The 27710-nt window shown below is 42.2% G+C and overlaps 1 protein-coding gene and 1 long non-coding RNA gene across 5 annotated transcripts in view; one reads left to right on the forward strand and one right to left on the reverse strand.

Moving 5' to 3' along the window:
• Positions 1–27710, forward strand: part of LOC110537515 (delta-sarcoglycan) — a 345704-nt gene that overhangs the window by 256792 nt on the left and 61202 nt on the right. For all 4 annotated transcript variants that reach the window (XM_021623618.3, XM_090192384.1, XM_021623616.3 and 1 more), the window contains exon 3: positions 21624–21725. In XM_021623618.3, coding sequence (XP_021479293.1) covers positions 21624–21725 — 102 coding nt within the window. The remainder of the gene's footprint in view (positions 1–21623; positions 21726–27710) is intronic.
• Positions 916–3220, reverse strand: LOC149979159 (uncharacterized). The gene is made up of 3 exons (XR_016485048.1): positions 3082–3220; positions 1977–2463; positions 916–1864 (listed from the first exon to the last, which is right to left on the reverse strand). It is a non-coding gene; the product is annotated as an uncharacterized LOC149979159 (long non-coding RNA).

The raw sequence follows: 27710 nt of genomic DNA on the forward strand, positions 1-27710 counted from the left end.
AAGTGGGAGTACTTGCACAAGTGGTGGCTGACTAAATACTTTTGTACCCACTTGCTCCAGAATCTTCACAAGCTTTGCTGTTGTTCTGGGATTGTTTTGCACTTTTCTCACCAAAGTACGTTCATCTCTAGGAGACAGAACGCATCTCCTTCCTGAGCGCTATGACGGCTGCGTGGTCCCATGGTGTTTGTACAGATGAACGTGGTGCCTTCAGGCGTTTGGAAATTGCTCCCTAGGTTGAACCAGACTTGTGGAGGTCTACAATTATTTTCTGAGGTCTTGGTTGATTTCTTTTGATTTACCCATGATGTCTAGCAGAGAAACTGAGTTTGAAGGTAGGCCTTGAAATACAGCCACAGGTACACCTCCAATTGACTTAAATGATGTCAATTGGCCTATCAGAAGCTTCTAAAGCCATGACATCATTTTCTGGGATTTTCCAAGCTGTTTAAAGGCACAGTCAACTTAGTGTATGTAAACTTCTGACCTGGAATTGTGATACAATGAATTATTCTGTCTGTAAACAATTGTTGGAAAAATTACTTGTGTCATGCACAAAGTAGATGTCCTAACTGACTTGCCAGAACTATAGTTTGTTAACACTAAATTTGTTTAGTGGTTGAGAAACGGAGTTCTAATGACTCCAACCTAAGTGTATGTAAACTTCTGACTTCAACTGTAGGTATCAATAGTAAACCATTTCAACTTCCTTATATTAAGAAGGTTAGACGGCACTATTGTATTATCTTTTATTGTCGGATAGCCAACACAGACATAATTTTCAAACAAAGCATTTGTGTTAAGTGAGTCTGCCAGATCAGAGGCAGTATGGATGTCCAGGGATGTTCTCTTGAGAAGTGTTTGAAATGGACAATTTTCCTGTCAAAATGTAACAAGTACTTTTGTTGTCAAGGATAACGTATGGAGTAAAAAGTAAATTTATTTTCTTTACAAATGTAGTGAAGTGAAAGTTGACAAAAATATACATAGTAATGTACAGATACCACAAAACACTACTTAAGTACTTTAAAGTATTTTTACTTAAGTACTTTACACCACTGCCCAAATGCCTTCACACCAGTACATTAGCATACTTTATATACTGTTACACTTACCACATAGTATTCCATACATAAGTGAAGGTCATGCATCCCGAGTTGAAACCTGAGTGAGATACACATGTACAGTACATAAACAGATGCATTCGCAATATATTTAAGAGGTGGAGACTTGATATGGTCACATGATAATTTTGTGGTATGTCACAAAATCATGTTACGACCATACATATCAATATTCTGCTAAGTTACTAAGTGGAGGGTCTCTACAGAAGGTGTAAACGGTACAGCCAAATGGTTACTTGCATAGTAGCAATATCAGAAATAGATAGTGTCAATATAAATAAAATATACAGTACGTATAAGAACAATAACGATAGTGATAGACGAGGTAGTTATATGCATACAATCAGGGTTAAAGTGGCTGAGCAGCAGGATAAAAAAAAAATAGCAGCAACGTATGGCGTGTGTGTTGGGAGAGAGTCATGTGAATAGAGGCACTGCAGATAGTGCTGATGACTGGCCCGTCCAAACCACGCATGAACAAGTGAATCTATATTCGGAGAGTCTGTTTCTGTCCTGCCCTTGACTTTGGTGCAGGGCACGTGATGTCCATAGCCTCTTCATCACGAAACTCCCTGATCTTGTCAAAAAGATAGTTTGTCTAGCTGTGTCCAGTCCAGTTGGTGCTTTTACAGGCAGACAATCTATGGGAGGAAGGATGTCAGCGTTGCGCAGCAGCTGAAACCTGATCCTGACAGTCTGAACGCTCCTTGGCGACAACACCAGGCTCCGGAGCATTGAAGCTGTGAAACAGGGAATAACAAAAAAATCAGAAGACATTACAACCCTGCACAACATCAATTCACCTCCCAAGTTTAGATAAGAATAACCTCATAAAAATAAAATTATTTTTACCTGAAGTGCTGGTACTGCATGATCTGTGGCAGCGGCCTGAAGTAGAGAGTCAGGTGTTGTTGCCAGCCATTGCTTTCCACCAGCACCGTATCATCCTCCAGTCCAACCAGCTGTGGGATGTTGACCCCTGTACTTCACAACACCACCAATCTCAGACAAAGTGTTCACTCTGTTATTTCTGAAGCCCTGTTTGATGAGGCCGAGGCACAAGACAGGGTGTGGTGTGGCCTGTGATCTGGAAGTGAAGGTCCAGATTGTGGTGGAGCTTGTGCATGAACCACCAGGCACAATACCAGAGCACAAACTTGTTTTGGCCACTGCAGTTATCACAACTCAGGTCCACACGAGTTTTCCCTACTCCGTAGTTGGTGAAGAAATGGTTCATATAGATAATGACTGTGCTGCTGCCATTGCTTGCTTGGGCCAGCTCTCTTGTTGATGACTGTATGACTGGGAATTAGTGGCAGGTGTGTTCTACTGATTAATGCTGAAAGACAAATTCCAGATACAAGTATTTTAGCATTATTATACAGTAGATGTGAAATGGCATTGAGAACGTCACTACACATAGTTCATTCAGGTAATGTTAGCTACTGTAGCTAGCCAGCCATCTAACGTCAGCTGACTAGCTAACAGCAAGCTTTAACTAGCAATACAAACCGATTGTCATAGTTAGCTAAAGTTATGTTCAATGTTAGCTAGCTAACACAAGGCTATAACTAGCAATGCGAAATGGCATTCTGAGAAAACAGCATTAACATTACACACACTTCATACACATAAGTTAATGTTAGCTAACAAGCCAGCCACCTAACCTCAGCTAGCTAACTGCAAGCTTTAACTTGGGATCTTTTGTTTAGACATGTCACGTTAACATTAGCTTGAAAAATGTAGTATAATCCTAATCCATAGAGTAACGTTACTAGCAATACAAACCAATTGTCATAACAAGCTACAGTTAACCAAATAACGTTAGGCTCATTGTTAGTTAGCAACCATCGAACTCCAACTAGCTAGCTAAAAGATAAGCTTTAGCTTGCAATGAAATCAACTTTCGGACAAAATTAGAAACGTATAATATCTGAATCTGGAGCTAGATTCTTACCTGTATGGATGAAAGCTTCATGGCCGACTGCAACCCCTTTTATAAGACATCCTGTGTTGTATCCGTTTAGTTTGCATAACTTGTTTGGCCCGTTGTTCCACTGATTTCAAAACGTGTTATGAAATGAGAGAGTCAGCATTGCATGGCACAACCTTTGTCTAGAAAGTAGTCCAGAAAGTTGTCCATCACAACTTTTTCCCACTGACCTTTGTCGATAGCGCCTGATAAATTCAGGGCCGCAATGTTATTGAGAGCAGCAGCAATGTTATTGAGAGCAGCAGCAATGTTATTGAGAGCAGCAGCAACATACTGTATTTGCAGTTCTCCATGGCTAACCTAATATCTTTCCCAAAACAAATGCAGTAGAAATTATTATTTATGCATGACGAGCAGCTCATTTTATAGACACAAGATGCAACACCGACCAATCCAAACTCATCTCTCGGCATGTCCAGCCCACTCATTATCTCAGCCAATAATGGCTAGTGGGAAGGTTGCTTACTTTTTCTGTGGCTAAACCAACTATGCTCGTAATTTAACAATTTGATTCGTACAGTATTTACAGATTTGATATTAAGGCACATGAAAGTTAACATGTTCAAGAAGACATTTCTGCCCCAAAAAAACGCATTTTGATTAAAAAAAAGAAATCCGTTCAAAAGAGTCTCCTGTGAAGTTGTGACTTCCGACATATGCCTAGTTTCCTGAATCGGACCACATATCTGTAATTACATATACAACAAGCTGGAAGGCCACGTTTGTCATCATGTTGGTTTACCTGACAAATACACAGTCATATGATTATTTGGTACTCTGGTCCTCATAATCAAAATCAACTACAGCATGACAGACCTGGCAACATTTGTCTCCACAATAAGACCATAGGTTCAACTTATAGGTGGTTCATGAGACCTAGGAAATGAAAAGTGTTGAGTAAATGCAACCCATTCACCCATTCAACAAATTTTTCTGCTAAATAATTTCTGTCAATTATTTTTCTTCAATATTTGAGGTTCATCAGCCACCATGGTAAATTGAACAAGCAATATTGTTTTGTCTCTTAATTTTGTTTATTTGTACACATAATAAATAATTTTTACTTTTCATAAAGAAATTCCTCATGTGACTTTACTGTCTGAATGTTGCAATCACAATGCATCTATGTACAGCCGGTGGTGATAGACATATATTGCAGCAGCTGCACACACAATGAGGAAAAATAACATTGATGAGCTTTGATTGTCTGACTCCCCTTAGGGTTTAAATGAGTTATGCTAAAAGCTTCTTCCCTTTCCATCCCTGTACCAACTGGATAGTTGTTTTTCCATTCAGAGAGGCCTCTGTCTTACATGAATTGGCCCACGTTGAATCTAAACAGCCCATTCTCTTCCCATGCAGCCTCCAGATTGCTGGATTCACTGCCTGTTTAATTCCCAGTCTGTTGATGATGTGCGGCCTACTGGCTGGCTGGCTCTCACTCTGGACAATTAAGTCTCACTACACAGAAACAGCATGGAAAGGTCAGAGACAGAGAGCATGGAGAAACATGCCAGCTTGTTTTTCCACCTTTCCAATGTAATTCATTTACAAAATGAAGAGCAGAATGGAGAATGTGCTGGAATTGGATTTTGTTTGGAAGTGTGGGGAATCAGCCTGGCTTCAAAGATTAGATGTAACATAGTAAAAGTACATTTGTGGCACTTAAATTAGTATGGTATGTTACGTTTGGTATGGTTACAGAAGGTTACTTAAGCCAAAAACAATGGAGGTGTGAGGGATTAGCCTGGCCTCAAAGACGTAACATAGTAAATGTAAATCTGTAACACTCAAATTAGTATGATATGTTACATTTGGTATGGTTACATAAGACAGAAGGTTATTTAAACTAAAAACAAAAGGAGGGAGGCTGGTCGGAGAGGATGGATGGGCTCAAACACTAGATGTAACATAGTAAACGTAAATCTGTTACCCTCAAATTAGTATGATATGTTATGCTTGGTAAGGTTAGTTAAGGCAAAAACAAAAGGAGTTGTGAGTAATCAGAATGGCCTCAAAGACTAGATGTAAAATAGTAACATAGTTACAAACGAGGGAGGCTAGTCATGGAGGATGGATGGGTGTATAACACAAACGTCTAGCAACCCGAAGGTTGCGTGTTTGAATCCCATCACGTACAACTTTAGCTTTTTAGCTACTTTGAAACTACTTAGCATGTTAGCTAACCCTTCACCCAAACTTAACCCCTAACCCTAACTCCTAACCTTAACCCTGAGTTTAACTATAACCTTAACTCCGAACCCTTACCTTAACCCATAACCTGAACTCCTACCTCTAACGCCTAGTTAAAGTTAGCCACAACAAATTGAAATTCTTAACATATCATACAAATTGTAATTCGTGACATATCATACGAAAATAATGATGGACATCCACAAATGAATACATACTGTAGCATATGAAATGTAACATATCATAGTAAAGATATGTATGTTACGTCTACCCCTGACTCCAGTTTGGATGGATGGGGGGGGGGGGGTGTATTGTAAGCCTACATACAGTACACAAGCAACTATCTGTTACTGCGTCCATATTAGGATAGCGTCACCTTACACCACCTCTTTCTTTCCCATGCCTCTGTGCTATAAATAAATAGTGAAATACATATAAAGATGCTGCATGCTTTTAGTATCCTTCCTTCGCTGTGTCATGGACCCTTATTAGAGGTTTCACATCGTCCTTGGTTTCTCTTTGAAAATACCTAAGTGTGCATAACACAATTTGTTTGTTTAGAGTGGAATTTTATTATATTGATCAAGTTGTGGTTTGTACCAGTGGATAGATTATATTATATAACAAGGCATGGGGAGAGGAGGAGTGAAAAGAGAGGGAAGTCAGTGTCTCTTTGAAATGGAGATCAAAGACACTAGTGGTCTATCCCTGAGGATTGTACTACAGTGGTGCCCCTGTAGTAGCCGCTGGTTGGGAAAGTATCAGGACATTTCTATACACTTAGTGCTATTGTCCCTCTGGACTACGCATGGTTAGCTCTGGTCCTCTGTGCCCTGAGTGTCTGTCTGCTGGTTTGCTGATTTCTCCTCTGTCGGCACCAGTGGTGTAAAGTACTTAAGTAAAAATACTTTAAAGTACTACTTAAGTCGTTTTGGGGGGTATCTGTACAATACTTAACTATTTGTATTTTTGACATCTTTTACTTTTACCTCACTACATTCCTGAAGAAAATATTGTACTTTTTACATTTTCCCTAAGACCCAAAGTACTCGTTACATTTTGAATACTTAGCAGGACAGGAAAATGGTCCAATTCACACACTTATCAAGAGAACATCCCTGGTCATCCCTACTGCCTCTGATCTGGCGGACTCACTAAACACAAATGCTTTGTTTGTGAAGGATGTCTGAGTGTTGGAGTGTGCCTCTGGCTTTTCGTATTAAAAAAATACAAAAATAAAAAACGTTATCAGCATTTATATCCAGCCTACCTTATATGTCATTCTAGTCAAGGTTTTTGGTTATTACTGCACTCTACATTCAGGGTGGTAGTAGATATGATTGCGGTTATTCTAAATAAAAAAACATGATAGCAGTTATTATTATTTTTCTACCTAATGCTGCACTTTGTCTCAATGCCAAACACTTGCTCTTTGCCGACTTTCTCAGATAGACACTTTTTCCCAATTGATCTGAAGTAAATATCAATACTGGCATTCACAGATCAGAGTGATGTTACTTGTCATTATTTCTTGCCTTGCAGGCTATTCTCTCTCTTTAAGCTCACTGCAGGGGCCCTGAGAAAACAAGATGTGCAGATCATTGACAAATCTACATGTTTTTCAAGACAGATCTTCTGTCTACCCCCTTTCTCTCCTTCTCTCTCCCTCTGTGTCTTTCTATCTGATGATGGGATTCACTTTTTGATGACACAGTATTTGCTATTAACATAATAATAATAATAATAATAATACAATAACATGTGAAAAATAGACATGAATATATTTTAGACTTAAAAATACTCATCCAATTTAGTTTTAAACAGCCTTGACAATATTGTAGATTGCCAGTGAATGCCCAGGATGCCACTTCTGATGTGCCATAGCCTGGAGGTTATGTTTTTTTTCATGGGGAGAAAATAACCAAAATGTAGAGATCAAAACGTAGACAGGAGACAACTCTGACAACTTGTCCCAGTATATAGGGCTGACTCGCTATCTTCGGGATGGGAGATAACATTGGGGGAATGCAGGACTATTCAACGTACCTACCTCAACGAACTAGTCAAAATGAAAAGCTTTAGAATCTCAGGCATAAATGTTTTTATTCAACTGACTCTACTCTACTCTCCTACTCATACTGTACAGAATAGACTAAAAGCAATTCTACTGTATAGGATGTTCTTTTTTCTTTTTTACTTTGCCGTATGTGACCCGTTTTCTACCATGTGGCGCCACACAATTACCCTTGGGGAACGATGAATAACTAAGCAGTTAGACAGATTAAAATTCCTCTACAGAGTCTCTGTTTGGATGGGGATGGTGTATAATAGTGGAAATGCAAGACATCTCCCATGTGAAATCAACATTAGAGCCAGGATAAAGGAGTGTTGACAGGCCTGAGTCTCTAGCTCAACTTGATCAGGGGAGAGAGGAAGGGTTGCAATTGGTTTCCAATCCCCCAAGAGAGAGATAGAGAGAGAGACCCTTCCCCATACCTAGTGTACACACCGTGTACTACACCATCCTCCAAAGCACCGTCGCAACGAGTTATATTTTACAGCAAAGGCTACAGCAGAAGTGAACTCCTTTGTTGGCAACTCTCATCCGTGTGTGCGCGATTGGCTGGGGAATGCCAGCTGGCTGGTGGCGCCATGGGGAAGTGAAGGCTGTCATATTTCTTCCATGGGAAAACTCGTTTTAACCTGTCTGAAGGCTCTTATATATTGGTTCACTTATGAAGTTAAAATACATTTGTTCATTAGGCAGAATATTGAATAAAATGCTCTGCATTCGTTGCCTTCCTTTTAGATAAAGCACCGCCTTATCTCAGGTCACTGGTCACTATAACAACCCGTAGCACATGCTCCAGTAGGCATATCTCACTGGTCATCCCCAAAGCCAACACCTTCTTTGGCCGCCTTTCCTTCCAGTTCTCTGCTGCCAATGACTGGAACGAATTGCAAAAATTGCTGAAGTTGGAGACTTATATCTCCCTCACTAACTTTAAGCATCAGCTATCTGAGCAGCTCACCGATCTCTGCAGCTGTACACAGACCATTGGTAAATAGTCAATCCAACTACCTACCTCATCCCCATATTGTTTTTATTTAAATGTTTTGCTCTTTTGCACACCAGTATTTCTACTTGCACATCATTATCTTCACATCTATCACTCCAGTGTTAATTTGCTAAATTGTAATTACTTCGCTACTGTGGCCTATTTATTGCCTTACCTCCTTACTCCATTTGTACACATTGTATATAGATTTTTCTATTGTTATTGACTGCACTTTTGTTTATCCCATGTGTAACTCTGTGTTGTTTTTTGTCGCACTGCTTTGCTTTACCTTGGCCAGGTCGCAGTTGTAAATGAGAACAGTTCTCAACTGGCCTACCTGGTTAAATAAAGGTGAAATCAAATAAAAGACAGAATAAATTAAACAGGGTTGGGGCGAATAACTCAAACAATCTAATTCATAAGCCTACCAATATATTCATTAATGCACAACAAAGTTATTTCAATCTTGTAATAATTAATTTTCTTTCAATTTGCTCTATAAAATCTATTTATCAATATAATGAAACTAGGCCCATTATATTTCCTTGAATAAACCTAGCCTACTCAAACGTTATAATTGGCTTCAGCAAATCAAATCAAAATCAAATCAAATGTATTTATATAGCCCTTCGTACATCAGCTGATATCTCAAAGTGCTGTACAGAAACCCAGCCTAAAACCCCAAACAGCAAGCACAGCTGTAAGTCGCTTGGGGTATGTCTCTATCAGTTTTGCACATCGAGAGACTGACATTTTTTCCCATTCCTCCTTGCAAAACAGCTCGAGCTCAGTGAGGTTGGATGGAGAGCATTTGTGAACAGCAGTTTTCAGTTCTTTCCACAGATTCTCGATTGGATTCAGGTCTGGACTTTGACTTGGCCATTCTAACACCTGGATATGTTTATTTTTGAACCATTCCATTGTAGATTTTGCTTTATGTTTTGGATCATTGTCTTGTTGGAAGACAAATCTCCGTCCCAGTCTCAGGTCTTTTGCAGACTCCATCAGGTTTTCTTCCAGAATGGTCCTGTATTTGGCTCCATCCATCTTCCCATCAATTTAAACCATCTTCCCTGTCCCTGCTGAAGTAAAGCAGGGTCAAACCATGATGCTGCCACCACCATGTTTGACAGTGGGTATGGTGTGTTCAGGGTGATGAGCTGTGTTGCTTTTACGCCAAGCATAACGTTTTGCATTGTTGCCAAAAAGTTCAATTTTGGTTTCATCTGACCAGAGTACCTTCTTCCACATGTTTGGTGTGTCTCCCAGGTGGCTTGTGGCAAACTTTAAACAACACTTTTTATGGATATCTTTAAGAAATGGCTTTCTTCATGCCACTCTTCCATAAAGGCCAGATTTGTGCAATATACGTTGTCTTATTTGTTTGAGATTGTTGTCTTATGGACAGAGTCTCCCACCTCAGCTGTAGATCTCTGCAGTTCATCCAGAGTGATCATGCGCCTCTTGGCTGCATCTCTGATCAGTCTTCTCCTTGTATGAGCTGAAAGTTTAGAGGGATGGCCAGGTCTTGGTAGATTTGCAGTGGTCTGATACTCCTTCCATTTCAATATTATCGCTTGCACAGTGTTCCTTGGGATGTTTAAAGCTTAGGAAATCTTTTTGTATCCAAATCCGGCTTTAAACTTCTTCACAACAGTATCTCGGACCTGCCTGGTGTGTTCCTTGTTCTTCATGATGCTCTCTGCGCTTTTAACGGACCTCTGAGACTATCACAGTGCAGGTGCATTTATACGGAGACTTGATTACACACAGGTGGATTGTATTTATCATCATTAGTCATTTAGGTCAACATTGGATCATTCAGAGATCCTCACTGAACTTCTGGAGAGAGTTTGCTGCACTGAAAGTAAAGGGGCTGAATAATTTTGCACGCCCAATTGTTCAGTTTTTGATTTGTTAAAATAGTTTGACATATCCAATAAATGTCGTTCCACTTCATGATTGTGTCCCACTTGTTGTTGATTCTTCACAAAAAAATACAGTTTTATATCTTTATGTTTGAAGCCTGAAATATGGCAAAAGGTCGCAAAGTTCAAGGGGGCCAAATACTTTCGCAAGGCACTGTAGATTCACACAGGACACCGAATAGGACAGGAGAAGTACTCCAGATATAACAAACTGACCCTAGCCCCCCGACACATAAACTAATGCAGCATAAATACTGGAGGCTGAGACAGGAGGGGTCAGGAGACACTGTGGCCCCATCCGAGGACACCCCCAGACAGGGCCAAACAGGAAGGATATAACCCCACCCACTTTGTACAAGGGCTGTACAAATTCATTAATTTTCAGCATAGTTGTGATGAGTTTATAGGATAGGCTAATTATTAGATATTCTGCCCAGCTGTTTGTCGGCAGCATACTAAATAATTCCAGAGATTTGAGGAATATTAGGGATCAGCACCAATAGCCTATGTAAAGTCTGTATCCAATAGGCTCCCAGTTGTATTCTAAAAAATATAAGGAAATATGACTGACATGCGCTGCACATAGGAAAGTGTCCAGACAACTATGAGCTGATTGACCAGTAGGCTAGGTGTGATCTGATCTAGTCTAATCAATTATCTGAATACAAAACCCATCAACCCCTTATGAGCCATCAGCAGGACAAATGTATTGCTCAGTATATGAGATGGTGCACTATTAACTGCAGCACCACTTTATCAAATGTTCATATTGATATTTTAGTCCATTGAAACTGTTTTTATTGGCACCCAAATCCAAAATGATGTACGCAATTGCAAAATCAAATGCTTCTTACAGAAATATTCACCTAACATGTACGTATATAGATACAGACCTCACATGTTGGGAGGGCATTTGGTATCCAGCTGTTTAGTTAGGCCTAGTGATATTGTTGACTATCATCCATCATCCAGGAAATATTTTTCTGAAAGACAGTCAAGTGACAAACAACTGTTGTGGAACACTGTAGCATTCCATGCAAAAACAGCCAGGGCGGGAAAACGTTATTTGGAAGAATGTCAAGAATATGTTGATGTCTCATTCATTGCGCAAGTGAAGACAATTGTGATCCGCGTTGGATCTAATCCAACACCCCTACATTTATGTTGATTATCTGCTATTGTCTGCTTGATTTACAGTTGGGCCTAGATTATTTAACAGAGAAATAATCAAGGTAATGAGATAATGTTTTCATATGTTTCTATGTGTTGGACAACAATGTAGGCTACTGTGCACAATTGTGTAGGATAGCCTACCTAGTCTATTTCACGACACCCAACATATTTTCCAATCCATTATTCAGGACATTTAATGATAACAAATAGTTAACATAGTGGGCTTTAAAATCAAATCAAATTTTATTGGTCACATACACATGGTTAGCAGATGTTAATGCGAGTGTAGTGAAATGCTTGTGCTTCTAGTTCAGACCGCGCAGTAATATCTAACAAGTAAGCTCACAATTTCACAACAACTACCTTATACACACAAGTGTAAAGGAATGAATAAGAATATGTACATATAAATATATGGATGAGCGATGGCCGAACGGCATAGACAAGATGCAGTAGAAAGTATAGAGTACAGTATATACATATGAGATGAGTAATGTAGGGTATGTAAACATTATATAAAGTGGCATTGTTTAAAGTGACTAGTGGTACATTTATTACATCCAATTTTTAATTATTAAAGTGGCTAGAGATTTGACTCAGTATGTTGGCAACAGCCACTCAATGTTAGTGATGGCTGTTTAACAGTCTGATGGCCTTGAGATAGAAGCTGTTTTTCAGTCTCTCGGTCCCAGCATTGATGCACCTGTACTGACCTCGCCTTCTGGATGATAGCGGGATGAACAGGCAGTGGCTCGGGTTGTTGTTGTCCTTGATGATCTTTTTGGCTTTCCTGTGACATCGGGAGGTGTATGTGTCCTGGAGGGCAGGTACTTTGCCCCCGGTGATGCGTTGTGCAGACCTCACTTCCCTCCTGAGAGCCTTACGGTTGTGGACGGAGCAGTAGCCGTACCAGGCGGTGATACAGCCCGGCATCTGTAAAAGTGGGTGAGTGTTTTCAGTGACAAGAGTGGGTGAGTGTTTTCAGCGCCTTCTTCACCACTCTGTCAGTTTGGGTGGACCAGTTCAGTTTGTCCGTGATGTGTACACTGAGGAACTTAAAACTTTCCACCTTCTCCACTACTGTCCCGTCGATGTGGATAGGGGGGTGCTCCCTCTGCTGTATCCTGAAGTCCACGATCATCTCCTTTGTTTTGTTGACGTTGACTGTGAGGTTGTTTCCTGACACCACACTCCGAGGGCCCTCACCTCCTCCCTGTAGGCTGTCTCGTCATTGTTGGTAATCAAGCCTACCACTGTAGTGTCGTCTGCAGGGACTTAAAACATGATCTCTAGAGTTGCAGGGCCATGTTCGAGTCCGGGGGGAACATACATTGTCATTGACACTTCCCTGCTAAAATAGACAGGACAATCTAGACAGCACTATTGGCTATAGCTTTCATAACTGGGTCCAAGGACACTGCAAAATATCATAGCTCAATAGAAACATACAGCGGGTTCTTCTGTAAAATATCTCAAGAAAATTGCCTGTTTTTCAGTGTTAGACAGAGGATGACAAAGAGAGAATACTTTTTTTTACTGGGGGAGGCACCATAGCAGTCATATTGAAAAGGAGCACAGAGAGTGAATAAGAGGCTTGCCTTTGTCCAGTGTCTCTGCAGTAGGGGAGTAAAAATCCTTCCCCACTCTGCTGTGGCAGAATCTATTAAGACCTTGAAGCCAGCACTTCCCTTTGATGTTGTGCCTTGAAAACAAGGCTATTCAATCTCCCTGCTCAGAGTCAATAAAGCCCTGGTGTCGTAAATTTGTACATGCAGGTTGTTATGGAATCCTGATCTAGTGGCATGGATCTGGGGGAGATGCTAGAAGGCTATGAAAAATACCTAATTTTAAGTGTCTCGGTGTGCAAACAGAGAGTGACGGGGAATGCTGCAGAGGCACTTTAGTTTTTGCGGTCGTCTTGGAGGGAAACAAAGTTTGCAGGTGGTGGTGTTGGACAGTCAACTTCCCTCTGCTTGAGCGGTTCGGTCAGGTCAATTCCAGGACATTGCGTTTCATCATCAGCCCAGTCAATCAATGTCCAAACTGTGTCTCTTCAATTCGGAGAGTGCACAGTCACAAAGTCAGGGCTTGAGCATGACAATCACTGCATCTTCCTAGAAGCTCTTTCAGCCTCCCTCATGTCCACCTGAAAAAAAAGAATAATAACTGTTTACAATTAGCGGTGAGAGATGAGAAATTAAGAGGTGATAATTGCACTTTTTGGTCTTGTATCATGAGCCATCCATTACGGGGAGGAGGCTCTAGTGTGTTCTGGCACAGCATATCAATCACTGTCATGGCACATCTTGATTCAGCACTCCTATAGGCGGCTCAGGGTTGTGTTGTACAGCCCGAATGAATATGAAGTTAATAGGAAATCTATAGCAGCTGACTGACAGTGAATCCCCCTCTCTTAAATCAGGGTCAAACTCAGATGGAGTGGTGTGCACACTTTGCCAGGTTAATTCAATGGGACAGATATCTCTCTCTCACCCCTCTCTTTTTCTTTCTGTGTCTCGCTCCTCTTCTTCTTTCCCATCTCACTTTCTTTCCCTCTCTATTGTGTCTGTCTCCATCGTCTCTTTCCTTCTCTCTCCATCTCCCTCTTTCTCTATCTGCTCCTTTCTTTCCCTCTCACTCTCTCTTACTCTCCTCCTCAAAGCCAAAATACTCTTGATGGATGATGTGGTGTTGGCTTCTTTTTGCTTTGAAGGCCCCAATCAGTAGATGTGCTATTTGGATGCTGCATAGAGCAATCTGAAAGGCAATTCCACTATATATTGTATATTTATGTACAGTTGAAGTCGGAAGTTTACATACACCTTAGCCAAATACATTTAAACTCAGTTTTCACAATTCCTGACATTTAATCCTAGTAAAAATTCCCTGCCTTAGGTCAGTTAGGATCACCACTTTATTTTAAGAATCTGAAATGTCAGAAGACTAGGAGACTATTCAGCTTTTGAGAGACTATTCAGCTTTTATTTCACATTCCAAGTAGGTCAGAAGTTTACATACACTCAAATAGTATTTGGTTGCATTGCCTTTAAATTGTTTAACTTGGGTAAAACGTTTCGGGGAGCCTTCCACAAGCTTCCTACAATAAGTTGGGTGAATTTTGGCCCATTCCTCCTGACAGAGCTGGTGTAACTGAGTCAGGTTTGTAGGCCTCCTTGCTCTCACGTGCTTTTTCAGTTCTGCCCACACATTTTCTATAGGATTGAGGTCAGGGATTTGTGATGGCCACTCCAATCCTTGACTTTGTTGTCCTTAAGCCATTTTGCCACAACTTTGGAAGTATGCTTGGGGTCATTGTCCATTTGGAAGACCCATTTGTGACCAAGCTTTAACTTCCTGACTGATGTCTGGAGATTTTGCTTCAATATATCCACATAATTTTCCTGCCTCATGACACCATCTATTTTGTGAAGTACACCAGTCCCTCCTGCAGCAAAGCACCCCCACAACATGATGCTGCCACCCCCGTGCTTTATGGTTATGATGTTGTTCTTCGGCTCCCCTATTTCCTCCAAACATAACGATGGTCATTATGGCCAAACAGTTCTATTTTTGTTTCATCAGACCAGAGTACAATCTTTGTCCCCATGTGCAGTTGCAAACCATAGTCTGGCTTTTTTACGGTTGTTTTGGAGCAGTGGCTTCTTCCTTGCTGAGCAGCCTTTCAGGTTATATCGATATAGGACTCGTTTTACTGTGGATATAGATACTTTTGTATCCATTTGCTCCAGCATCTTCACAGGGTCCTTTGCTGTTGTTCTGGGATTGATTTGCACTTCTAACCCCAAAGTACGTTCATCTCTAGGAGACAGAATGTGTCTCCTTCTTGAGCGGTATGACGCTGCGTTGTCCAATGGTATTTATACTTGCATACTATTGTTTGTACAGATGAACGTGGTACCTTCAGGCATTTGGAAATTGCTCCCAAGGATGAATCAGACTTGTGGTCTGAGGTCTTGGTTGATTTCTTTTGATTTTCCCATGATGTGGGAAAGAGAGACTGAGTTTGAAGGTAGGCCTTGAAATACACTAAAATAACACATCCTAGATCTGAATGAATGAAATATTCTTATTAAATACTTTTTTCTTTACATAATCGAATGTGCTGACAACAAAATCACACAAAAATTATCAATCGAAATCAAATTTATCAACCCATGGAGGTCTTGATTTGGAGTCACACTCAAAATTAAAGTGGAAAACCACACTACAGGCTGATCCAACTTTGATGTAATGTTCTTAAAACAAGTCAAAAGGAGGCTCAGTGGTATGTGTGGCCACCACGTGCCTGTATGACCTCCCTATAATGCCTGGGCATGCTCCTGATGAGGTGGCGGATGGTCTCCTGAGGGAACTCCTCCAGACCTGGACTAAAGCATCCGTCAACTCCTGGACAGTCTGTGGTGCAACGTGGCATTGGTGGATGGAGCGAGACATGATGTCTCAGATGTGCTCAATTGGATTCAGGTCTGGGGAACGGACAGGCCAGTCCATAGCATCAATGCCTTCCTCTTACAGGAACTGCTGACACACTCCAGCCACATGAGGTCTAGCATTGTCTTGCATTAGTAGGAACCCAGGGCCAACCGCACCAGCATATGGTCTCACAAGGGGTCTGAGGATCTCATCTCGGTACCTAATGGCAGTCAGGCTACCTCTGGCGAGCACATGGAGGGCTGTGCGGCCCCCCCAAAAAAATCCACCCCTCACCATGACTGACCCACCGCCAAACCGGTCATGCTGGAGGATGTTGCAGGCAGCAGAACGTTCTCCACGGCGTCTCCAGACTGTCACGTCTGTCACATGTGCTCAGTGTGAACCTGCTTTCATCTGTGAAGAGCACAGGGCGCCAGTGGCGAATTTGCCAATCTTGGTGTTCTCTGGAAAATGAAAAACGTCCTGCACAGTGTTGGACTGTAAGCACAACCCCCACCTGTGGACCTCGGGCCCTCATACCACCCTCATGGAGTCTGTTTCTGACCGTTTGAGCAGACACATGCACATTTGAGGCCTGCTGGAGGTAATTTTGCAGGGCTCTAGCAGTGTTCCTCCTGCTCCTCCTTGCACAAAGGTGGAGGTAGTGGTCCTGCTGCTGGGTTGTTGCCCTCCTATGGCCTCCTCCACGTCCCCTGATGTACTGGCCTGTCTCCTGGTAGCGCCTCCATGCTCTGGACACTACGCTGACAGACACAGCAAACCTTCTTGCCACAGCTCGCATTGATGTGCCATCCTGGATGAGCTGCACTACCTGAGCCACTTGTGTGGGTTGTAGACTCCGTCTCATGCTACCACTAGAGTGAAAGCACCGCCAGCATTCAAAAGTGACCAAAACATCAGCCAGGAAGCATAGGAACTGAGAAGTGGTCCCCACCTGCAGAACCTCCTTTATTGGGGGTGTCTTGCTAATTGCCTATAATTTCCACCTGTTGTCTTTTCCATTTGCACAACAGCATGTGAAATGTATTGTCAATCAGTGTTACTTCCTAAGTGGACAGTTTGATTTCACAGAAGTGTGATTGACTTGGAGTTACATTGTGTTGTTTAAGTGTTCCCTTAATTTTTTTGAGCAGTGTACATCCACAGGTACACCTCCAATTGACTCAAATGATGTCAATTAGCCTATCGGAAGCTTCTAAAGGCAATGACTATAATTTTCTGGAATTTTCCAAGCTGTTTAAAGGCACAGTCAACTTAGTGTATGTAAACTTCTGACCTACTGGAATTGTTTTTTAATTTATTTTACCTTTATTTAACTAGGCAAGTCAGTTAAGAACAAATTCTTATTTTCAATAACAGCCTAGGAACAGTGGGTTAACTGCCTGTTCAGGGGCAGAATGACAGATTTGTACCTTCAGCTAGGGGGTATGAACTTGCAACTTTTCGATTACTAGTCCAAAGCTCTAACCACTAGGCTACCCTGCCGCCCCACTGGAATTGTGATAAGTGATATCATCTGTCTGTAAACAGTTGTTGGAAGAAAAAAATTGTGTCATGCACAAGTAGATGTCCTAACCGACTTGCCAAAACTTGCCAAAACCGACTTGACAAAACTATAGTTTGTTAAAAAGACATTTGTGGAGTGGTTGAAAAATTAGTTTTAATGACTCCAAACTGATTGTATGTAAACTTCCGACTTCAACTGTATATATATAGCTACATGACCACAGCAGAATTGCAGCTATCACTTGTGGAATAAGTGGAATCGTTTGCAAGACGGGCTGTGGTATTTGAAATCAGAGGGTTGAAACTTTTTATCAGTGCATTTTCAAAATGTATTACTGAGGACTTAGAGCTGAAGTAGCAAGCAAAGCCACTAGGGTGGCAAAGGAGCGTTGAAAGAGCACCAAATGTTCTGAGCTAGACATTTGTCTGTTTTGTCATTTATTTATTCATTTTTTTCAGTTGTAGTGACAGAAGGCATTTAAAGTGAAAACAATGGCTGTCATTTAAAATGAGAAAATCATATCTACACTTCAGGATCACATAATTCTCACATTTTTAACTATAGCATATGGCTTGTTGTTTGTTTTCATGTCCTGTGATCTGCAATTGATCATTATATCCTTCATTCAGGGTTAAAACTGTAAGCTGCTGGAAGGGGTGTTGTAATTTAAGCTATGGTAATCCTTAAGTATGATCACATCGTATATCCTGATAGATTGTAATGTATTAGACTTTATGAATCATGGCTGGGCTATGCAGAGGAATTTTGTAATCCCATTCTATATGTTAATGAACCATGCCATGGCCTCCAACCCTCTCTAAAATAGTTACGTCTATTTCTACCATAGCAACAACCTACTGTTTTACCGGACAATATGAACTAGGCCTAAAGCTCATCTGTTCTTTTTCGTCAGTCTTCTTCTTACCTCCACTTTTTCGTCAGTCTTCTTCTTACCTCCACTTTTTCGTCAGTCTTCTTCTTACCTCCACTTTTTCGTCAGTCTTCTTCTTACCTCCACTTTTTCGTCAGTCTTCTTATTATATCCACTGATGTGTTATACTTACTTTACATGATTCAGTAGAATAGTTTTTCGGCAATTTAATAATTGCCATGACTCAGTCAGGGAAGGAATGTTTGCTAATCATTTAAACTCAAATTAGCGATTGTGTACAGAGTCATGCAGAGTTTGCAAAGGAAAAGTACTGTCTCTCCTAGTAAAATACATGATTTTCAGATTTTTATGAGTATCCTAATAAATAGATCCTGTGCTGTGACTTCAGCATATAGAAAAAGCTAACTAATAATTTTCTCTGTTAGTCATAAAGATGTTTAAATCATCTCACTTTATTTTATCTTGCCTCAAGTGATGAGGGAATAAGTTACATGTTGATGCTGTCATTAGATAATAGCTCTGAGATCCCTCAATATTGACATTATGAATCGTAGTGATTTCAAGGTGTCCCACACTTTCTCTCCGGTTGTGGAGTGAGACTGTGTACTGTATGTATGTGTGTGTGTGTGTGTGTGTGTGTGTGTGTGTGTGTGTGCCATCTGTGTGTGTGTGTACGCCATCTGTGTGTGTTTGTGTGCACATCTGTGCGTGTATGTGTGAGAGCACGCACTTGCATTCTCACGTCTCAAAGCGTCCTTTGTCCCAGACACTGCCCCATCACCTTGTGTCTCCTGCCCAGCCCACTACGCCTGGCACAGCTTGACAGCTTGGTTCTGTTCAGCAGGTAGGTCACCTGTACTGATGCATGTGCATTCATTAGCTAACAGGGGGCGAACAACCTCCTGACTCTCATGCAAATGTGTGCTGCTGCTGTGTCGTTGTTTCCTTTTGTCAGCGTGGCAGATAAGATCTGGTCGCTTGGCGGAGAGGACCCTTAACAGCTGTCGACAAGGAGCAGTGTTGTTTTGGCTGTGTGCTTCGCTCCCGCTGGCTCACCGCCATCCCTCAGTTACATCAAGAGATGGAATCTACATCTTAGCCAGGGACACTGTCACACACACACTGACACAGGCAGACCGGCAGGGAGGCACCCACACAAATGCAGGCAGGCACGCATGCTCACAGACACACACACTACACATGCAAGCTACACACAAGCCACACGCTCCATTCCACATTCTTGGGTCCACAATAAATATCAAACTCCCAGAGCAGTGACATTCGTGCCAAGATGTGTTGAGTGGAAATCAATTTACTCCTTGATGCTGCATAAACTGTGGCATGCGAGTGAAGGTTTGTTGATTCCCGACGGACCGGAGCGATGTGGAGCGAGGAGAGTAGAGGAAAATAGAGAAACAGAGAAGAGAGGAGAAGACACACCTGAGTGTACTGGTGCTCCTCTGTCAATGAGTGCCTATCTGCATTATTCATGACATGCCTCCTGCCTGTCCTCCCCACACCACCCCGCACCATACTGCTCACTCAGAGAGAGAGGGAGTAGGGAAAGAGAGAGTAGAGAGAGAGAGAGAGAGAGAGAGAGAGAGAGAGAGAGAGAGAGAGAGAGAGAGCGAACACTGGCTGTTGCATTCCTATACCCAAATACGTGTGTGTGTGGGAGGTAAGAGATTATGGCTATCTCACCTTGAATTGTCCAGGATATTAGGTACCTTTCAACTGTTCTGTCCAGGAATAGTCCAGCACCGGTTTCAAACCCCCAGGGTACATTGCCAGAAAGTTTCTCAAAGATGAAAAAGTCTCCCTTTTCATAATGGTGAAGTTTCTTCCCACTGGGACGAAAAATTGGTTGATCAACGTTGTTTCCACATCATTTAAAAAAAAAATCCATGTGCTAATGTTGAGTCAACGTGGAAAACTGATTGGATTTGAAAAAAGTAATCAACATAAGAGAACTGGCTGTTTATCACCCAGATTGTAACCTAAATCAAATGACATGGTGATATTTGTTGTTGATTTCACATTGAATTCACATTAGTTGACAACTCAACCAAATGTAAATCAAAACTAGACTTTGAAATTACATCTTTACCCAGTGGGTTGTTAGCTGTGTTACTCTCATGTTGCGCACTTTTGGGAGAGGTGCAAGGCTCACAAAATCGGTGGAATTCCTAGAATTCGAGTTTCCTACAGTACTCAGAGATCTGTGCATTTATACACAGTGTCACAGCATGTCTCAGATGCTCAAACTCTGGGGATGTGAGTTTCTGTAACAGAGGGAGAGATGAAGGGGATGAACAAGTGACTATATCAACTATTGTGCGTCTTCAGTGATGGTTCAGATAGCTTCTGAAATGGAAGAGCTGTGGGGGTAACGAGTGAATAATAATACAGCAAAAGCAGGACAGAGTGAATCCGAATCTTTGATGTAAATCAATGGCTGAATCTGATGATGAGGACAGTCACTTTCCTCCATAGTGGGAAGGTGGACATACTGCAGAGTGGCAAAAAATATATATCTAGTCATCACATAGACTTTTGCCTTCTTCAAAGTGTCTATGCTGCTTACATTTATCAGCTATATCATCTCATATGGTTTGCCGATCCACAGGATAGATATATACATATTCAAGCCACGTTCAGATCTCACTTTACATTTCTCACTATCTTGTCAGAATTGGAATAGAGAAGGTAGAAAGAGGTGGGCAGACGGAGAGAGGAGGGATTGTCAGAAGGTGTTTTAAAGCATTCAGATCCAGAGGGATTGCACGGGTCTTGATCTCCATTTGGTAATGCTCCTCAGAACTCAGGATCAAGTATGGTGAAAAAAAAGAGGCTTGGTTTCTCCTGATGATCACATGGAGGAATAGATATACTTGTCTTATCAGACAAGTATATCATCTTTACAGTGATCCACCATGCTTATTTATTGACCAGGGGAAGCTCTGTTCTCCAAAGCTCTGCTCATCATTGCTTGATATCCTTTAGTCTGACATGGTTCAGTAACACAGAGAAACAGATAGGGGCTTTGTGAACACTATTCCAATATTCAGTGCTTGATATTGTGGTATTCACGCCATTACTGTAGCTAGTTGATTTATGCCTATATCAATATGTTTATGTCCAATGAAGTATGGATGAGATGAATTCATGATATGTGTGCATTAGTACCAATTTTGTATTACACATTTATTATTTATGTCTTTGCTTCATCAGCAGATGGAACTCCCTCAACTCATACTTAAATTTTGACCATATCCTATTCCTTTTCTCTTTCTCTACAGGATGGTATGGGCAATTTAAGAATAACGGAGAAGGGCCTGAAACTGGAGGGGGACTCTGAGTTTCTTCAACCTCTGTATGCTAAAGAAATTCAGTCCAGACCAGTAAGTACTGCCAATGACACTTCCACCACTAAATAACATTTTGATTGTCATATGCTTCGTAAACAACAGGAGTTGAGTCAAAGTGAAATTATTACTTACTACCCTTCCCAACAATGCAGAATACAATAAAAAAAATAATAATTGTAACACGAGGAGTAAATACACAATGAGCAATGATAGTTTGGCTCTATAGCCCCACAATGGAGGTATTGTAATACCCATAAAACCTAGCGGTCAAACAGGGAAATGGCTCCAATCGTTTTTCCACCATTTATTTTTCCCATAAGGAATTTTAGAAACACTTAAAATAAGGGCTGTGTTTCATGTAGGCATTTTGATAACTATGTAAATCTCTCTCAGACAGGGTGGCTTTTATCAATATATTCGGCTCTTTTCACTCTCAGACTACAAATCCTTGGAAGATCCGGCACGTAATCTCTAGCTAACACCTTTGCTCACAGGTATTGTGTCAATTTAAAACTTGCACAAGACAGCTCACAGAATTGTCAATTTAAAGACATTTTGCCAATTTATTCATTACTAAATGAAGAATCCAGAGATTCTTACTTTTGCCTTGATTCAGCAGTCTCGTCCAGATCATCATGGCATTTGTAGTTTTCTATGATAGCCACATTAGCAGCTAATTAGCATTTAATTTTTGGAGGGTCAAAACAAGCAAATATATTGATTAAAGTCACCTGGAAAAATGATTGGAACCATTTCCTTATTTGACCACTTGGTTTTATGTTTATTATGACTCATACTGTGGTACTCTATATACATAGGGCCGATGTGCAGGCAACAAGGAAATTGAGGTAGGTATGGGTAAAGTGACTAGGTAACAGGATAGATAATAGACGGTAGCAGCAGCATATGTGTGTGTGTGTGTGTGTGTGTGTGTGTGTGTGTGTGTGTGTGTGTGTGTGTGTGTGTTGGAGTGTCAGGATAGATAATAGACGGTAGCAGCAGCATATGTGTGTGTGTGTGTGTGTGTGTGTGTGTGTGTGTGTGTGTGTTGGAGTGTCAGTGTAAGTATGTGTGGGTAGAGTCCAGTGTGTCCATAGAGTCAATGCAGATTGTCCGGGTAGCTATTTGGTTAACTATTTAGCAGTTTTATAGCTTGTGGGTGGCTATTCAGGAGCCTTTTGGTGCCAGACTTAGCGCTCTGGTACCGTTTGGCATGCAGTAGTACAGAGAACAGTCTATGACTTGGGTGGCTGGAGTTTTGACAATTTTTAGGGCCTTCCTCTAATACCACCTTCTATAGAGGTCCTGGATTGTTGGGAGTTCGGCCCCAGTGATGTACTGGGCCGTACGTACTACACTCTGTAGCGCCTTGCGGTCGAATGCCGATCAGTTGCCATACCAAGCGGTGATGCAGCCAGTCAAAATGCTCTCAATGGTACAGCTGTAGAATTTTTGGAGGATCTGAGGGCCCATGTCAAATCTTTTCAGCCTCCTGAGGGGGATGAGGCATTGTTGTGCCCTCTTAACGACTATGTTGGTGGGTTTGGACAATGATAGGTCCTTAGCAAAGTGGACACTGAGGAACTTAAAGCTCTGGACGCGCTCCACTTTAGCCCCATTGATGTGGTTTTAGTCCTAACATCACACAGTCGTGGATGAACAGGGAGTACAGGAGTGGACTAAGCATGCACCGCTACAGGGGGCCCCGTGTTGATGGTCAACATGGCGGATGTGTTGTCACCTACCCTCACCACCTGGGGGCAGCCCATCAGGAAGTACAGGATCCAGTTGCAGAGGGAGGTGGTCAGTCCCAGGGACCTTAGCTTAGTGATGACCTTGGAGGGCACTATGGTGTTGAACGCTGAGATGTAGTCTATGAACAGCATTCTCACATAGTTGTTCCTTTTGTCCAGGTGGGAACAGGCAGTGTGGAGTGCAATAGAGATGTGTGGATGTGTTTGGGCGGGAAATGCGAATTAAAGTTGGTCAAGGGATTCTGGGATGATGGTGTTGATGTGAGCCAAGACCAGCCTTTCAAAACATTGCATGGCTACGGATGTGAGCGCTACGGGGCAGTAGTCATTTAGACAGCTTACCTTGGCATTCATGGGCACAGAGATGATGTTGGTCTGCTTGAAACATGTAGGTATTACAGACTTGGTCAGGGAGAGGTTGAAAATGTCAGTGAAGACACTTGCCAGCTGGTCAAAACGCATCCTGTTAATCCATCTGGCCCTGATGACTTGTGAATGTTAACCTGTTTAAAGGTCTTACTCAGCATAATCACACAGTCATCCAGAACAGCTGGTGCTCTCAAGCATTGTTCATTGTTGCTTTGCTCGAAGCGACCATAGAAGGCATTTAGTCTGGTAGGCTCACTTTGCTGGGAAGCTCTCGGCTGGTTTTCCCATGATGGTTTGCAAGCCCTGTCAAATCCAACAAGTGTCAGAGCCGGTGTAGTAGAATTCGATCTTAGTCCTGTATTGACGCTTGCCGGTTTGATGGTTTGTCAGAAGGCATAGAAGGATTTCTTATAAATGTCCGGATTAATCCATGGCTTCTGGTTGGGATATGTACGTACTGTCACTGTGGGAACTACAGTGTCAATGCACTTAAAGCCGGTGACTGATGTGGTAAACTCCTCAATGACATCGGATGAATCCCGGATGAATCCCGGAACATATTCCAATATGTGTTAGCGAAATAGTCTTGTAGCTTAGCATCCTCTTCATCAGACCACTTATGTACTGAGCGCTTCACTGGAACTTCTTGTTTAAGTTTTTGCTTGTAAGCAGAGATCAGGAGGATAGAGTTATGGTCATATTTGCCAAAGGTTTACAAAAGAGGGAGAGTAGTATCAGAGAGAGGCGATGTCATAGGAGATGGAGCGATAGACATTCCCTCACCCTCTGCCTGGCAGTAATAATACCACAGAGCATGCAATGGATTGATAGTTTGATAATGTGCAGAGCCACATGCTTTATCTCATCTGTCTAGCACCAACAGAGAGAGAGAGAGAGAGAGAGAGAGCTGGCCAACAACGGCGGAGGTGAGCGGAATAGTAATTATCGATAGAGGTGAGAAATGGGAGAAGACAATTGTCTGATCCAAAGGAGATAAAGAGAAAGAGATAGAAAACCCTAAGCAAGGATCCTCTCTACTGCTTTTTCCCTCCATCTCTCTCTTGTTCCTCTCTCGCTCTCTCTCTTCAGCAATTCTTCTCCCTCTCCCACATAGTATACTGTATTAGGGTTGTTCCACCAATTGGGTGCCTTTTGAGAAGTGTAGCATGAAAGAAAATTTGAATAATTTATGCCACGTTCAGGTCTCACATAACACTTAATAACATTATAAACAACATTCATCTCAGGGATATTGCCATCAGAATGTATCTGATATTACATAATATGATTAGAATAAGCAATATAATAACAATAATTGGCTTTTACAACTTCAATTTCTTCTGTACATCCATTACACTAGGCATATAGCCTATCACGTGAACAGTCAGAAGGGGAACAATTTAAAAGCCCAACATTATTTTACAGTCTTCACAAGTCATTTACATCTGCAAGGCCATAAGAGTCATGAATTAAACATGCTGGCATCCAGGAAGTTTGGTATAAGGAAAAAAAAACATGCAAGGGTGAGGGCATTGCAGGAGAGGGTCATGGAGGAGCCATGGCTGTGTCCTTTGATGGGCAGAGGAGTCGACTATGTCAGAGTAGCTGTGGAGGAACTGGAAGCGGTGGGTGATTGGCCGGCAGGAATAGGAGGCAGGGCCAGAAGGAAGGGGAGAGGTGATGGTGGAGGTGGTCTGGGGAGGGGAGGGGAGGGGTGTTTAGAGGCCAGGGAGCGATGCTGGGAAGCTGGGGAGTTTCTTAGACCTAGAAGGGGGGGTGAAGCATCAGTTCGCATGGCATCAAGCTTACTGTATTTATATAACCTACCTAAACAAGTCTGATCTTGCAAGCTCACATTCTGTTTCTCTGCAAGTGAAGTGAAGCCAGTGTGAGCACAGTAGTCAATCTGGTTTCACAAGGGTACTCTATTTTATTTTTTATTTTTTTTTATTTCACCTTTATTTAACCAGGTAGGCTAGTTGAGAACAAGTTCTCATTTGCAACTGCGACCTGGCCAAGATAAAGCATAGCAGTATGAGCAGACAACACAGAGTTACACATGGAGTAAACAATTAACAAGTCAATAACACAGTAGAAAACAAAGGGGGAGTCTATATACAATGTGTGCAAAAGGCATGAGGTAGGCGAATAATTACAATTTTGCAGATTAACACTGGAGTGATAAATGATCAGATGGTCATGTACAGGTAGAGATATTGGTGTGCAAAAGAGCAGAAAAATAAATAAATAAAAACAGTATGGGGATGAGGTAGGTGAAAATGGGTGGGCTATTTACCAATAGACTATGTACAGCTGCAGCGATCGGTTAGCTGCTCAGATAGCTGATGTTTGAAGTTGGTGAGGGAGATAAAAGTCTCCAACTTCAGCGATTTTTGCAATTCGTTCCAGTCACAGGCAGCAGAGTACTGGAACGAAAGGCGGCTAAATGAGGTGTTGGCTTTAGGGATGATCAGTGAGATACACCTGCTGGAGCGCGTGCTACGGATGGGTGTTGCCATCGTGACCAGTGAGCTGAGATAAGGCGGAGCTTTACCTAGCATGGACTTGTAGATGACCTGGAGCCAGTGGGTCTGGCGACGAATATGTAGCGAGGGCCAGCCGACTAGCGCATACAAGTCGCAGTGGTGGGTGGTATAAGGTGCTTTAGTGACAAAACGGATGGCACTGTGATAGACTGCATCCAGTTTGCTGAGTAGAGTGTTGGAAGCCATTTTGTAGATGACATCGCCGAAGTCGAGGATCGGTAGGATAGTCAGTTTTACTAGGGTAAGCTTGGCGGCGTGAGTGAAAGAGGCTTTGTTGCGGAATAGAAAGCCGACTCTTGATTTGATTTTCGATTGGAGATGTTTGATATGAGTCTGGAAGGAGAGTTTGCAGTCTAGCCAGACACCTAGGTACTTATAGATGTCCACATATTCTAGGTCGGAACCATCCAGGGTGGTGATGCTAGGCGGGCATGCGGGTGCAGGCAGCGATCGGTTGAAAAGCATGCATTTGGTTTTACTAGCGTTTAAGAGCAGTCGGAGGCCATGGAAGGAGTGTTGTATGGCATTGAAGCTTGTTTGGAGGTTAGATAGCACAGTGTCCAATGACTGGCCGAAAGTATATAGAATCGTGTCGTCTGCGTAGAGGTGGATCAGGGAATCGCCCGCAGCAAGAGCAACATCATTGATGTATACAGAGAAAAGAGTCGGCCCGAGAATTGAACCCTGTGGCACCCCCATAGAGACTGCCAGAGGACCGGACAGCATGCCCTCCGTTGAGCCGTTGAGAAATGCTCATTGAAGTTTTCGATAATCATGGATTTATCGGTGGTGACCGTGTTACCTAGCCTCAGTGCAGTGGGCAGCTGGGAGGAGGTGCTCTTGTTCTCCATTGACTTCACAGTGTCCCAGAACTTTTTGGAGTTGGAGCTACAGGATGCAAACTTCTGCCTGAAGAAGCTGGCCTTAGCTTTCCTGACTGACTGCGTGTATTGGTTCCGGACTTCCCTGAACAGTTGCATATCACGGGGACTATTCGATGCTATTGCAGTCCGCCACAGGATGTTTTTGTGCTGGTCGAGGGCAGTCAGGTCTGGGGTGAACCAAGGGCTGTATCTGTTCTTAGTTCTGCATTTTTTGAACGGAGCATGCTTATCTAAAATGGTGAGGAAGTTACTTTTAAAGAATGACCAGGCATCCTCAACTGACGGGATGAGGTCAATGTCCTTCCATGATACCCGGGCCAGGTCGATTAGAAAGGCCTGCTCACAGAAGTGTTTTAGGGAGCGTTTGACAGTGATGAGGGGTGGTCGTTTGACTGCGGCTCCGTAGCGGATACAGGCAATGAGGCAGTGATCGCTGAGATCCTGGTTGAAGACAGCGGAGGTGTA

This window comes from Oncorhynchus mykiss, chromosome 12 (assembly GCF_057628025.1).
Source record: "Oncorhynchus mykiss isolate SJ-2025 chromosome 12, ASM5762802v1, whole genome shotgun sequence".
NCBI lineage: Eukaryota > Metazoa > Chordata > Actinopteri > Salmoniformes > Salmonidae > Oncorhynchus > Oncorhynchus mykiss.